Below are 12,297 nucleotides of genomic sequence, written 5' to 3'. Positions count from 1 at the left end.
TCTGGAGGGGGCAGTCAAGAAACGGGGGGGGGGGCTTTTGGGGGGGAGTGGAGAAAGTTTTGGGCAGTCAGGGTACAGGTAGGGGGTAGGGTCCTGGGGGGCAGTTGAGGGGGGTCTTAGGAGGGGGCAGTTAGGGGACAAGGAACAGGGAGTCTTAGGTGGGGGGGGGGGTTCTGGGGGGCAGTTAGGAGCAGGGGTCCCAGGAGGGGGCAGTCAGGGGACAAGGAGCGGGGAAGTGAGGGGCTGGGAGTTCTAGGGGGGAGCTGTCAGGGGGCAGGAGTGGGGAGAGGGATCGGAGCAGTCAGGGGACAGGGAGCAGAGGGGTTTAGATGGGTCAGGAGTTCTGGGGGGGCTGTCAGGGGGTGGGGAGTGGTTGGATGGGGCGTGGGAGTCCCAGGGGTCTGTCTGGGGGTGGGGGTGTGGATAAGGGTTGGGGCAGTCAGGGGACAAGAGGCAGGGAGGCTTAGATAGGGAGTGGAGTCCTGGGGGGCAGTTAGGGGCAGGGGTCCCAGGAGGGGGCAGTCAGGGGACAAGGAACTGGGGGAGGGTTGGGGGTTCTGGGCGGGCAGTGGGAGGGGCAGGGCTAGGGCGGGGCTCCTCCCATCCTCTTTTTTGCTTGCTGAAATATGGTAACCCTACACAGCCAGTGAAATGAGGCCGAGTCAGTAAGCCAACATTGGCTTGGTGGGAGCAGTTTCATACCAGGCTGAATGTTCCCAGCTATAACCAGGCCCTTGCGGGGTTTTGGAAGGGTTAGCGAGATGGTCCTTATCATTCATACCCAGCTAATGTGTTTGCAACAAGGCAGGGCATCTCCCCCGCTCGCTAGGGCCTCACAGCCACACCCACTGTCTCTTTAAAGCAGATCCACAAGCTTAAACAAACAAAACACAGGCCTTCAACTGACCCTTTGCATTTTAGGCATTCTCACTGCCTCGCCTGCCAGGGGACTGTAGCAGCCCTACCTCTTGCAGCTTCCTGGCTCCCTCTCTTTCCAGCAGCTCTCATTCATTTGCTCCCTCTTTGACCCTTTATAGCCCCAGGTGCAGCCCTTAATTGGGGCAAGTGGGAACACCTGGTTTGGCCCAGGGGCACTGGACCTACTTCGGTTACAAGGGCCAGCCACCCTGTGGCAGTTTGTTCCTGCAGGAAGGAAGGAAAATAACTCATTTGGCAGGGTGGGGAAAGCTCTGGAAAGAGGTGTAGAAGGTTGGATTTTTCAAAAGCAACTAGGGTCTTTAGCCACACAACAGCTATTGGGTTGGATATAAGTTGTGAGGCTAGATTTCCTATGGCTTCTATGGGGGCTGGATCAGGACTCTACTCTGCTTTGAAAACCTAAACCAGCAAGGAAGTTAGGGTACGTCTACACTGCCAAACAATAAGCCTTAGAATAGGTTTCACTGCAAAAGGTTCCCTCTCTATCCTTGAAGGAAGGGGCAGGATTTGCTGAGGCAAACACTCAGATCAGAGTAGGATGTTCAAGTAATACTTACCCTTGTTCTTCCTTTAAGAGATACAGGAGACTCTGGACTCAGCAAGTGGAATGATAGGTGACAATCTCTGCAAACTCCTTTAATGTCCATTTGTTCCACCTATACTCACACTGAATGGTACCTTACTTTGTGAGGAATGACACTACTTGAGGTTAAAAGATTTTTCAGAGATCTTAGGCACCTCAACTTCCCTTGAAGTCAGTGGTGTCTAGAGGTACTCAAAACCTTTGAAAAATCAGACCCTAGATTCTCTCTTTCTAGCTGGGGAACAGTGCTTCTGCGGCATTTGCTAATGGGCAGGTGAAATTTTAGGGATGGAAATTGGACTGCTAAAGGAGTCCGTACAGAGTAGCTGAAAGATTGCCCATACTCAGGTGTTCAAATCCGCCAGAAAGAAAAACAAAGATTGGGCAAATAGTTACTGGGACATGCTGAATTTTTCACTTCCATCAGGAAATAATGAACTGCACATCAATCACAGATATTTGGAAAACAACAAATACTTTGTCAATGACAAGTCATTCAAATACATGCTGATTCTTTGAGGCTTTCTTAGTGGTGATACAGGGAGGTTCTCATCATATTCTGCCCCTTTCATAAAAGAAGAAAAAAGTCCAAAGCAAAGAAAGATGTACAACGTTCTGTTGCAGAAGCAAAATATATTTCTCCTCATCTGCAACAACTATGTTTAATCTGTTAGGGAAAATGCGCAGTTAAACTAGAAACTGAGCCCCGTACACTGTATTGGAAAATCCCACCTGAACCCCTGAGGGGTTAAATGCTTATATCTTTTGCTTTGATAGCTTGCCTCCAAATCTCCCTGGATTGTTTTCACTAGGGACATTTCAAAAGCATTTTCAAGATTTCTGAACCTAGTTTGAAATTCCACCTTGTTGCTTCTAAATGTTTGGGGCCAGATTCTTAGCTGGTGTATATCAACATATCCATTGATCTCCACCAGTTTACCGATGTATTGTTACTTTATGAGCTCTGGAGAAGGTGAGATAGGATACAAAATTAATACCTGCTCTGGGCTAGAGCTTCAGGTTCACCCATTATAACAACAGACATTGTATTGATACAACATAACAATTCTCAGACGCACTGTCCCAGGAAGTGCAGAGCGTCCAAGGCTTAATCTATTTATTGACATCAAAACATGGGCTAACTGTGTTACTTTGCCTACTGAGGAGTCACACAAGCACAATCCCCCAGATTGCATCCCACTGGGATAGACAAGGGTTATTTTCTAGGGCCATTGATTTGGTTTTAGTTTTGTTTTTTTAATTGATGTGTTTGTTTGTTTAATTAATTAATAGGAATTCTGTGACTCATCACAATGATCTCCACATTTACAAGCATAACAACCGGTATTAACAAGTAAGAGGATGTAATTCTTTGTGCAGTGGTTTAAAAATGTAGCTCCGATCCATCTCTCTTCTGTGAAGGAAGCCCAAACCTTGCTGCCACCTTGCGCCGACTAACTACCCTTATTAAGATGTGATTTATGTGCCCTGCTCCCACTGAAATCCAATAACTCCTTCTGGTGCTTTTGAAAACCCACCCTGAATAAACAATCCCACTGTCGAACTGACAGTCCTGGAAGTTAGGGAATTAAACTCTGATTTAGCAAAACTCTAAAACACATGCTTATGTTCATCTCTACTCAACACACCACTTACTAACTTTAAACACTTGTTAAAGTCTCACTGATGTCAAGGGGACATAAGCATTTGAAGTGCTTTGTTGAAATGGGGTCTAAAGAAGTTAAATATAATCCGGAGAGGAGAGACAAAAGTTCGAATTAGTACCAGGGAGCAAGAGTGGATCTGCTGCTGGAAGAGTTTACATTTCTCTGAGTCACCACGTTGGGATCTCATGTGCCTGTCTCCTGGACATTCACAGACACTATTAGTAAATGGGCTGCATACCGAAAAGTGGAAATAATTCGATCTGGAGAAATTAGCCTCTTGCACTCTGAGTACTAATAAAAATTGCAAGACAATGGTATCTTAATGCAAACTTTTATTGAGAATTTTTAACATTTCAAACCCAAATTCCAAGGACCCGCAGCAACAGATAAAGACTTTACTGAAACTGGAACCAAACTCATTGGAAAATCTCCTAAACCTGGATTTCCAGAAACAGCACTCAACCCACTCTATAGTAAAAGGAAAAGAAACCTCCCAAACCCTATAATTCCAGGAAAAGTCCCAGCTGGTGATGGGTGAGCAGAGCCCTATCCTATAAGCAAAGACCAGAGGATCCCATTATTCCCATTTTCCTTTAGGCAGAGGTGGAAGACGCAGCACAGAGAGTTGAAGTGACTTGCTCATAGGAGCAAATGCATTACACTGGCTCATGTCCCGATGCTCCATCAGTGGGGTTTGTGCCGTGTGTGGTTTCTCTGAGGGATGATGAGAGCTGAAGCTTTCCACGCACTGGCCACACTCATAGGGTCTCAGTCCCATGTGCACTCTCTGGTGTTTAATGAGCACTGAGTTCCAGGTGAAGCTTTTAAAGCAGCAAGGGCATTCGTAGGGTCGCTCTCCCGAGTGGGTTCTCTGGTGTTTGATGAGGTCCGAGCTCTGGCTGAAGTTCTTCCCGCACTCGGTGCATTCGTAGGGCCGCTCGCCTGTGTGGACCCTCTGATGCTGGAGGAGGTGGGAGCTCTGGCTGAAGCTCCGGCCACACTCAGCGCACACGTAGGGCCGCTCCCCCGTGTGGATGCGCTGGTGCTGCACGAGGTGGGAGCTCACACTGAAGTTCTTCCCGCACTCGGCGCACACGTAGGGCCGCTCGCCTGTGTGGATGCGCTGGTGCCTAGTAAGGGCGGAGCTCACGCTGAAGCTCTTCCCGCACTCGGTGCATGCGTAGGGTCTCTCGCCCGTGTGAGTTTTCTGGTGCCTAATGAGGGCGGAGCTCACACTGAAGCTCTTCCCGCAGTCGGGGCATTCAAAGGGTCTCTCCCCCGTGTGGATCTTCCAGTGCTGGAGGAGGTGCGAGCGCTGGCGGAAGCTCTTCGCACAGGCCGCGCATTTGTAAGGTCTCTCCCCCGTGTGGATCCTCTGATGCTGAACGAGGTTTGAGCTCCCTCTGAAGCTCTTCCCGCACTCATTGCATATGGTCGGCCTATCGCCTGCGGGATTCCTCTGGGCGATGACGTCGTCCCCTGCTGGAATAAGAAGAGAATCCAGACATGAGTCATTTCCTGATAGATGCCGACTCCATGGGTGCTCCAGCTCTGGAGCACCCACGGAAAAAAATTCGTAGGTGCTTAGCACCCACCGGCAGCCAGTTCCCCTCCCCCCAGCGCCTCCCACCCACCAACAGCCCCACTCGCTGATCATCTACTCCCCCTCCCTCCCAGCGGCTCCTGCCTGCCACAGTCAGCTGTTCCACGGCATGCAGGTGGCGCTGGGGGGAGAGGGGAAGGAGTGGGGCACGCTCGGGGGAGGGGGGCAGAACCAGGCGGGAAGAGGCCAGGCGGGGGCAGGAAGAGGTGGGGTCGGAGCAGGGCCGGCTCCAGGCACCAGCCCACCAAGCTTGTGCTTGGGGCGGCACCTGGAGGGGGCGGCACGGTGCGGTGCTCCGGCTCCGGCCGCCGGGGAGAGCGGAGCCCCGGCCGGGGCTCACCGCCCTCCCCCCGGGGCTCCGGCCGCCCTCCCCCCCCCATGCCCTCCCCTGCCGCGCTGGGGGGCAGGGGCGGCCGGAGGCTTTTTTGCCTGGGGCGGCAAAAAAGCCAGAGCCGGCCCTGGGTCGGGGTGGGGCCTTGGGGGAGGGGGTGGGGTGGGAACTGGACCCGGGGCTGAATGGGGGTTGAGCAGCCCTGGGGAAAGGAGGAAACTAGCGCCTGTGATTTCCTGCAAGGTGTGGGGGGGCAGGAAGGAAACCTGTGAAAAGGGAACTGAACTTGCAAAAGCCATGGGTCCCTTTTGTTCCTACAAGTAACCCCATCGTCTGACTGTTTCCTTGGGCTCCCCTCATCTGTCTGTATCCATCTGTTGCCTCTTGTCTGTTGTCAGCTCTTTTTGTTGTGTTTGCAGAGCACCGAGCACCAGGGGGTCTTGGCCCATGCACGGGGATCTTGTGTCCTACTGCAATCCCAGTCATCAATCAGAACAGAAAGAGATGAGAAGGGGAGAGTCTGACATCTCTGCCAGAGATTGTTTACCGGTAACAGCAGTAGCAGACATGACACCGAACAGGCCGCCAGCAGCAGGCAGGGGTGTGCACAGAGAGGAGCGAGGGGGCCTGGGAATCTTTGGCTGTTTTGCTCGCAGGCCCATCCAAAAATCCTTCAAGATATAACCAGGGGAGCAAGAAACCCTATATTCCAATTTTAGGACATACTGCTAGTAGGCTAGATCAGAAAAAGGGTTGTTGGTTTTTTTAAATTCATCTATTAAAAAGCAACTCCAATTGGCAATGTCTAGTGACAAGCAGGGTTTGTTGCAATGAGACTGAAAATCAGGAATCGAATCCCTGAACTGTCCCCCGAAGACAGAGGGAAAGGGAACAATTCTGATGCCACACCCCCTGAATTTACACTGAAAGGATGGGTGAGGGGACAGACCCCTGCCAGATGTGAGTTAGGATGGGTAGACAGCCCTGACTGACATCAGCCATGTGGGCATCACCCACAGCAGATACGATAGTGGAAGAGATAAGAGGGAGATGAGAAGATATGAAAGTGCTGCTGGATTCCCAGATCTTCATTCCACTGACAGCTCCTGAGGTGGTTTAGCCTATTTCTCACCTGTTCGGGCACCTCTTGGGACCTCCCTTTCCTGGGAGCTCTGGAGGTCTGGGACCCAGGGCTCTTCCCCTCGTTCCAGCTGGGAAATCACGTCAGGTTTGGGAATGGAAGATCCTGCTCAGGGAGAAAGGAAATCAACGTTTGTCAAATATTCCTCGACTGTTTGTTACGAAGAATGGCCCCTGATTTAAACCCTGATTTAAACTCTTTCTGCTGGGAGGAGCCGTTTCACCTGAATAGATGGGGGATGTTCCCCGAGGCCCTTGGGAAAGCCACACAGTGTCTGGGAGATGTGTTGTGCCCCTTATCGCTGATTCAGGGTCCTGCACATAACTTAGCCAAAGAGAAATTAATAAGCCTGGTACTTGCTGCTATCTCTACTGCAGTGAGACCGGGGCCTCTCAGCGCCTGGAACCAGCCCCAGGAGGTGAGGGGACACGGTGAGCCTCTGTACAGGGGAATCGCACCGTGCTCTCCCCACTGAAAGCCCCGGACAGTGTTCTGCCTCTGAACAGCCTTCCCTATGGGAGGAGACGGGGAGGTGGCAGACTCTCCCGCAGCTTGGCGTGTTGGCCAAGGTGGCAGCCATCACATCTGCCGCTATTCATGCATCCTGCCCAGCCATCCCCGTCTTCAAGAAGGGACTCTGACTTCCCTGCGCTGCGTACTCCAGCTGCTCTGCAGGGCGGGAGGGTTGTGACCCGGAGCAAACCCAGCATCACCTCAAGAGGCTTTTGCAACTGTGTTACTGGGGGTGGGGGTGTCCGGTGAAGGTGAGTTGGACAGAGAAGCCAGTGACTGGTGGGCGTGTCTCTCTGACTGCGTGCGACTGGTGCTGTATATGCTTGTCGGGGGATGGAGAGTGACTGTGGCGTGTGAGGGTTAGATTATGGGTGTGTGGCTGTGACTGGAGAGCTGTGGGAGACACTGGACCGAGGGGAGGCGGAGGGAAGGTGTGGAGATGATTGAAAAGAAGGATTGTGGGAGGAAGGAGGAGACACAAGGGGAGAACAGTGGAAGAGAAGGCAAAGAGAACCGCAAAGGGCGGGAAAGGGGGATCCAGAGAGAAAAAGAAATAGGGAGACGCGATGTAGTGAAATACAAAGAAGAGCAGAACATAGGAATTGCCAGACTGATCAGACTCAAGGTCCATGTAGTCCAATGCCCAGGCCAGTCCAGAGGACGGAACAAGCAATTTTGCATTAAGCAAATGTGGAATAATCTGCTCCCCATGTTAGGTCTCACCCGCATCTCTACAGATTAGCTTAAACCCTGAAGCATGAGGGTTGTATAAGGCCAGACAAGACCACTGTGATCATCTCATCTGACCTCCTGGATAACACAGGCCATGCGACTTCCTTAATCATAAGGCAAGTTTTACAATCATTGAATCATTCTCCTGGCTCTTCTCCAATTTATCAACATCCTTCTTGAATTATGGGTGCCACAACTAGACACAGTATTCCAGTAATGATCACACCAGTGCCAAACAGGGAAGTAATATAACCTCCCTGTGCTTACTTGATATTCCCATTTATACACCCTAGGACTGCATTAGGATTGCACCAAGAACTCTCGTTCTGCTGGTTATCCACCACGATCCCCAAGTCTTTTCTCAGCGTCACTCCTACCCAGTACAGAGTCTCCTCATCCTGTAAGTGGGACCTAAATTCTTTGTCCCTAGATGTATAATTTTACATTTGGCCTCATTAAAATAAGTATTTTCTTTGCACCCAGTTTATCAAGGGATCCAGATTGCTCTGTATCAATGACCTGTCCTCTTCATTATTTAGAACTTCTCCAATCTTTGTGGCCCCTGAAAATTTTATCAGTAATAGTTTTATGTTTTTATCTTATTATGCATATAAATGTCCCATCCTAAATTCTTGGCCTTAATGATTTCCCTGCCTAATTATGCATCATTTTGAATATCACACCTTTTTCATTTTGTTAGAAAACCCCAAAGGGGAGAGAGTGGGCCATGTTTTAAACAAGTTATGTAACAGAAAGGCCAGTGAGAATGTAACAATTAAATCCAGGTGGATAAAATTTGCATATAAGGGGGTGGGGAGGAATACCCACAAGGGTTCAATCCCTCCCCACCCCCGCAAAGTGCTCACTCATTTATGGGCTACTTGAAAGGTATTGTCTGGGGTCTCCCCCTGCCACTCCAGGCCTGGCTGGATCCCCAGACTTCTAAGGTATGTCCACATTGCACACTAAACCCAAGCTCTGACTCAGGTTTCAGCCCAAGCCCCACTTCCATCCACACACAAATCAGTCTGACTCACATCAGCAAGTACCTGAGTCCTAGACCCTGCTAGTGGGGCGGGTCAGAGCTCAAGTCCTGCTGTGGCTCAGGTCCAAGCCCTGTTATTTTGAACGCAGGCCAAGCCACAGACCCGAGTCAGAAGGTCTGTGTGGTGCAGTATGAATGCGTTGGTATGGCTGTGAGATCTGGGTTTCGCAATTGTAAATCTAGGTTACAATGCAGTGTGGACGCTCAAGCATGGGCTTGGAAACACCAAGGCCACAAACACAAGCTCCTCCACAGAGCTTCAAATAAACGAGAAGAGCTTAATCCTTACGCAGTGAGACCAGAGTCTGGTAATTCTCCTGCATGACGTCCCTGTAGAGGGCCCTCTGCATATCGTCCAAAAGGCCCCATTGCTCCCGAGAGAAATACACAGCCACATCCTCAAATGTCACCGGGACCTGAAATCACAAGCGTTGCCCACTCAGTACCTGCTGGTTCATGAACAATCCCACTGCCCAAGCCATGTGCCCCAGTCTCCCGTACCTTATAGTCTGTGGCACGGCAAGGCAATAGTTCACCTAGAGCTCCGGTTAGACTCAACTGGCACCACGTTCTCACGGGACCCCTCAATGCAGGCCTGCTTCCCCCCAGGTGTAAGCCCACCACGCACTCCATACCCGCCTCAGACATCACTGAACTCCGAAATGCCAACGCTCGGAAGCCCAGAGGCAGAATGTGGCTGGGTCCTGAGCTCCGGGCACTTTTCCATTAATTTGCCCCCATCTTGGGATCTGTGGCTTCACGTCTGGGTCTTGGCAAGACTGGGAGATTCAATCAGAAACTTCTCAATGATGCTCTATTATTCACCCATCCTGCCCGAAACAATTCCCAGCAGCCTTTGCCCAGCACAGAGAGGAAAGTGCTGGGATTTGACCCATATGCTGTAGCTCGGGGATTTCTCCCTTCCCCAGTCATCTCCTTGATCCTACAAGTCAGCCCCTGTTTCGAACGCATCCTGGCAGGCTGCACTCTCTCCCCTCCTCCACCTTCCTGTGTATTTAGTCCTCTCCCTGCATAACAAGCCCCCCCAGCCCCATGAAAATGCCTTACCTTAGCTGGCTCCAGTGCAGCCATTTCTCTTTTCTGTCCCCCTGAAACGATCACAAGGTGGGTCTTATTTATTCCTCAGCTTGTCAGGGCACTGAGGGCAAATGGGGAGAGATGAGGCCGGGCTCCCGACCATTTTAAAGCCTGGTCCTCTCTCCAGTCTCTGTCTGCATGCAAAATTTGCAGGCTGTGTGGTGCTGGTAAAATGCTTGATAGTGCAGATCTGGCACCTGGCACCGGGCTAAGAACACCAAAATATTTTAAACTCTCCCTTTACCAGCCCTGCAAAGGCAGACTGAAAAGAAGCTGTTTTGGTGAAACCAGTTCCATCAGCATGTTTACTAGACAGAAGCAGAAAACTGACTTAGGGAAAGGGGAGGGAGCATTTCTCATTTCTCCTCTGGCTGGGAGCCTGGGTTATTGTTCCATTCCTGGAAGCGCTGGTCTCTCGGACCTGCACCGGCTCTGGCGAGTGCTAACAGAACTGAGATCCTGTGTGTGTCGGGGGCACACAAGGAGCTGAGATGGGGAGAAGGCACAGCCATTTTTACATAGTCCCCTTGCTGCCCATCGCCAGTCAGTGCTTGAGTTCTCTCTCTCAATTACCTGTGTCTCCCTAGGGCTAGTCAGAGCCAGAGACAGGCCCCACCTTGGCTAGGAACAGGGCCTTGCTGTGAGATCTCTCCCTGGGGTCAGGAGCAGAACAGCTCAGGCAGGCCTCTGGGCACAGGAGAGGCTGTTGCGATTGCAAATTACAAGCAGCGGCAGCTACATCTCAGGAAGCTCAACCCCTGGTATCCAAAGCACAGGAACTAGCAAGAGGAGAGAGAGGCACAGCTTCTCCTGCCACAATAACCGTCACCCTCTAGCGGTCATCCCCACAGAAACCTGGACACAGCCTCCCCCACAGAGCAGTCCAGGATCCTTCCTCATTGTTTAACTAATAGAAAATCAGAGGGAAAAGAACAGCATGTGACAGGCATAGCTCTGTTCTCCAGGGCTGGGCAGCCTCACCCGGACCAGGTTCCCATCAGCCCAGCGGCCCTTTTAGTTTAGGATCCCCCTGGAACAGGGCTGGATCTCCCGCCCAAATGCCCTCACTTCTGTCAGAGGATGTGTGGGTGTGGGTGTGTCTCCGGTTGAACTCTTCCTGATGGATTTAAAAGGGGTCGCTTTGTTCTGACCTGACCCTCTCTCTGTCTCCCAAAAGTCTCTGTTCTCTATAACTAGGCTTAGAAGGATTCAGTTTTTGCTACAACACCGCAAGCATCAATAAACGTCGATTTCACTGGACACGCGCGAACGGACGCAAAAGTATTTCCATCCATAATCAAAATGTAGAGATAGGCAAAGTAAGAAAAATGCCGCTTGAGGACTTATTTGAGTTTGGTTTCAAGATATTTACTTCGTGTATCTTGACATGTGATGTTGACAGTTTGTGTTTCCCAGTGGTTACAAAGCTTTAACTTTATGAATGTCAGTGTCTGCTGTCATTAAACGATTCTTGTCTGGTCCCCGCCATGTCTAATTTCCTTACAATGGCGAAAGTGTAGCTGGATAAAAATCAAAGACAGTGCTTAAAAATAAAAATCAATATTATCCATTAAAATTGTAAAAAAAATTGAATTCTGCCAAGCTTCTCTCAGCCTCCCCCGATCCCAGTATATCCCGCAGCAGTTCCCCTCTCTGAATCTCTCAGGCCCTCACTCTCATCTCCTGGGAGTCTGTGTAGAATTGTCTATAGCAGGGGTTGGCAACCTTTCAGAGGTGGTGTGCCGAGTCTTCATTTATTCACACTAATTTAAGGTTTTGCGTGACAGTAATACATTTTAACGTTTTTAGCAGGTCTCTTTCTATAAGTCTATAATATATAACTAAGCTATGGTTGTATGTAAAGTAAATAAGGTTTTTAAAATGTTTAAGAAGCTTCATTTAAAATTAAATTAAAATGCAGAGCCCCCCGGACCGGTGGCCAGGACCCGGGCAGTGTGAGTGCCACTGAAAATCAGCTCACGTGCCGAAGGCGGCATGCGTGCCATAGGTTGCCTAACCCTAGTCTGTAGCCTATTTTCCAGGACTTTATCTAATTTTACGTAGATTTTCAATGTCCCTAGTGATGGAAGCGCTAGTGATGCCCTTTCTCTTGAGGAGGAGACTATTTCACATGGCCAAAGTCTCCTCATCATTAGGAATTGTTTTCTTGTAGCCTGCCACAAATTTCCACTGGAGAAGCAAATGATTTCTACTGAGTGGGACTGAATAAGGGGCAAATAAGCCAGTCTCTCTCCTGGAGCTGGAGAAAGGGGGGTGGGGGAGAAGGAAACAGGGTAACAAGCTGGTTTTAAAAGTTTGTAATGCGATTTTTTAAATTTAAACTAGATTGTAAAGTCCCCAAACATCTCCCCATCCCAAATTTCAAGAGCAACAACACCCTGACCCAGCAGCAAGAGGAAGAGTCCACCACAGAAGAGAAACAAACAACGGCTAGTGCCCAACAATGGGAGCTGAGCCCCATCTTCTAAACAAGGACATGAGAAACTAAGAGAAAACACTATATACAAATTAGTGAATGTTCTAGAGACGGTACACTGGGAGCTTCTATTCATCCTTTCTCATAATACAAGAACATGGGGACATTCAAGGAAATTGACAGGTGGTCAGTTCAAAACTGACAAAAG

The 12,297-nt window shown here is 50.1% G+C and overlaps 1 protein-coding gene across 5 annotated transcripts; it reads right to left on the bottom strand.

The window, feature by feature from the left end:
• Positions 1–3,503: 3,503 nt before the first annotated feature.
• On the bottom strand, positions 3,504–10,459 carry LOC117867174 (zinc finger protein 501-like). Of its 5 annotated transcripts, none has more exons than XM_034751997.1 (5): positions 10,226–10,456; positions 9,623–9,663; positions 8,844–8,970; positions 6,256–6,369; positions 3,504–4,671 (listed from the first exon to the last, which is right to left on the bottom strand). In XM_034751997.1, exons 2-5 carry the CDS (start codon positions 9,644–9,646, stop codon positions 3,767–3,769), a joined length of 1,170 nt encoding a protein of 389 aa, XP_034607888.1. In that variant the 5' UTR covers positions 9,647–9,663; positions 10,226–10,456; the 3' UTR covers positions 3,504–3,766. The 5 variants fall into 5 exon arrangements, with proteins under 5 accessions (XP_034607888.1, XP_034607887.1, XP_034607889.1 ...); XM_034751996.1 differs by having other exon boundaries at positions 9,623–9,713; positions 10,226–10,455; XM_034751998.1 differs by having other exon boundaries at positions 9,623–9,713; positions 10,269–10,455.
• Positions 10,460–12,297: the final 1,838 nt, after the last annotated feature.

This window comes from Trachemys scripta, chromosome 17, assembly GCF_013100865.1.
Source record: "Trachemys scripta elegans isolate TJP31775 chromosome 17, CAS_Tse_1.0, whole genome shotgun sequence".
In the NCBI taxonomy this organism is placed as follows: Eukaryota; Metazoa; Chordata; order Testudines; family Emydidae; genus Trachemys; species Trachemys scripta.
The sequence above is the reverse complement of the archived record's forward strand: the minus strand, read 5'-3'. Positions and strand labels throughout refer to the sequence as shown.

Excerpts from the sequence above, each read along its gene's own strand:
- LOC117867174 (XM_034751997.1), bottom strand. The coding sequence starts at position 9,646 with ATGGCTGCACTGGAGCCAGCTAAG. Across the intron at positions 8,971-9,622 it reads CTGCACTGGAGCCAGCTAAG|GTCCCGGTGACATTTGAGGA; the intron begins GTAAGGCATTTT and ends TTGTGATTTCAG. Across the intron at positions 4,672-6,255 it reads CCCAAGAGGTGCCCGAACAG|CAGGGGACGACGTCATCGCC; the intron begins GTGAGAAATAGG and ends TTCTTATTCCAG.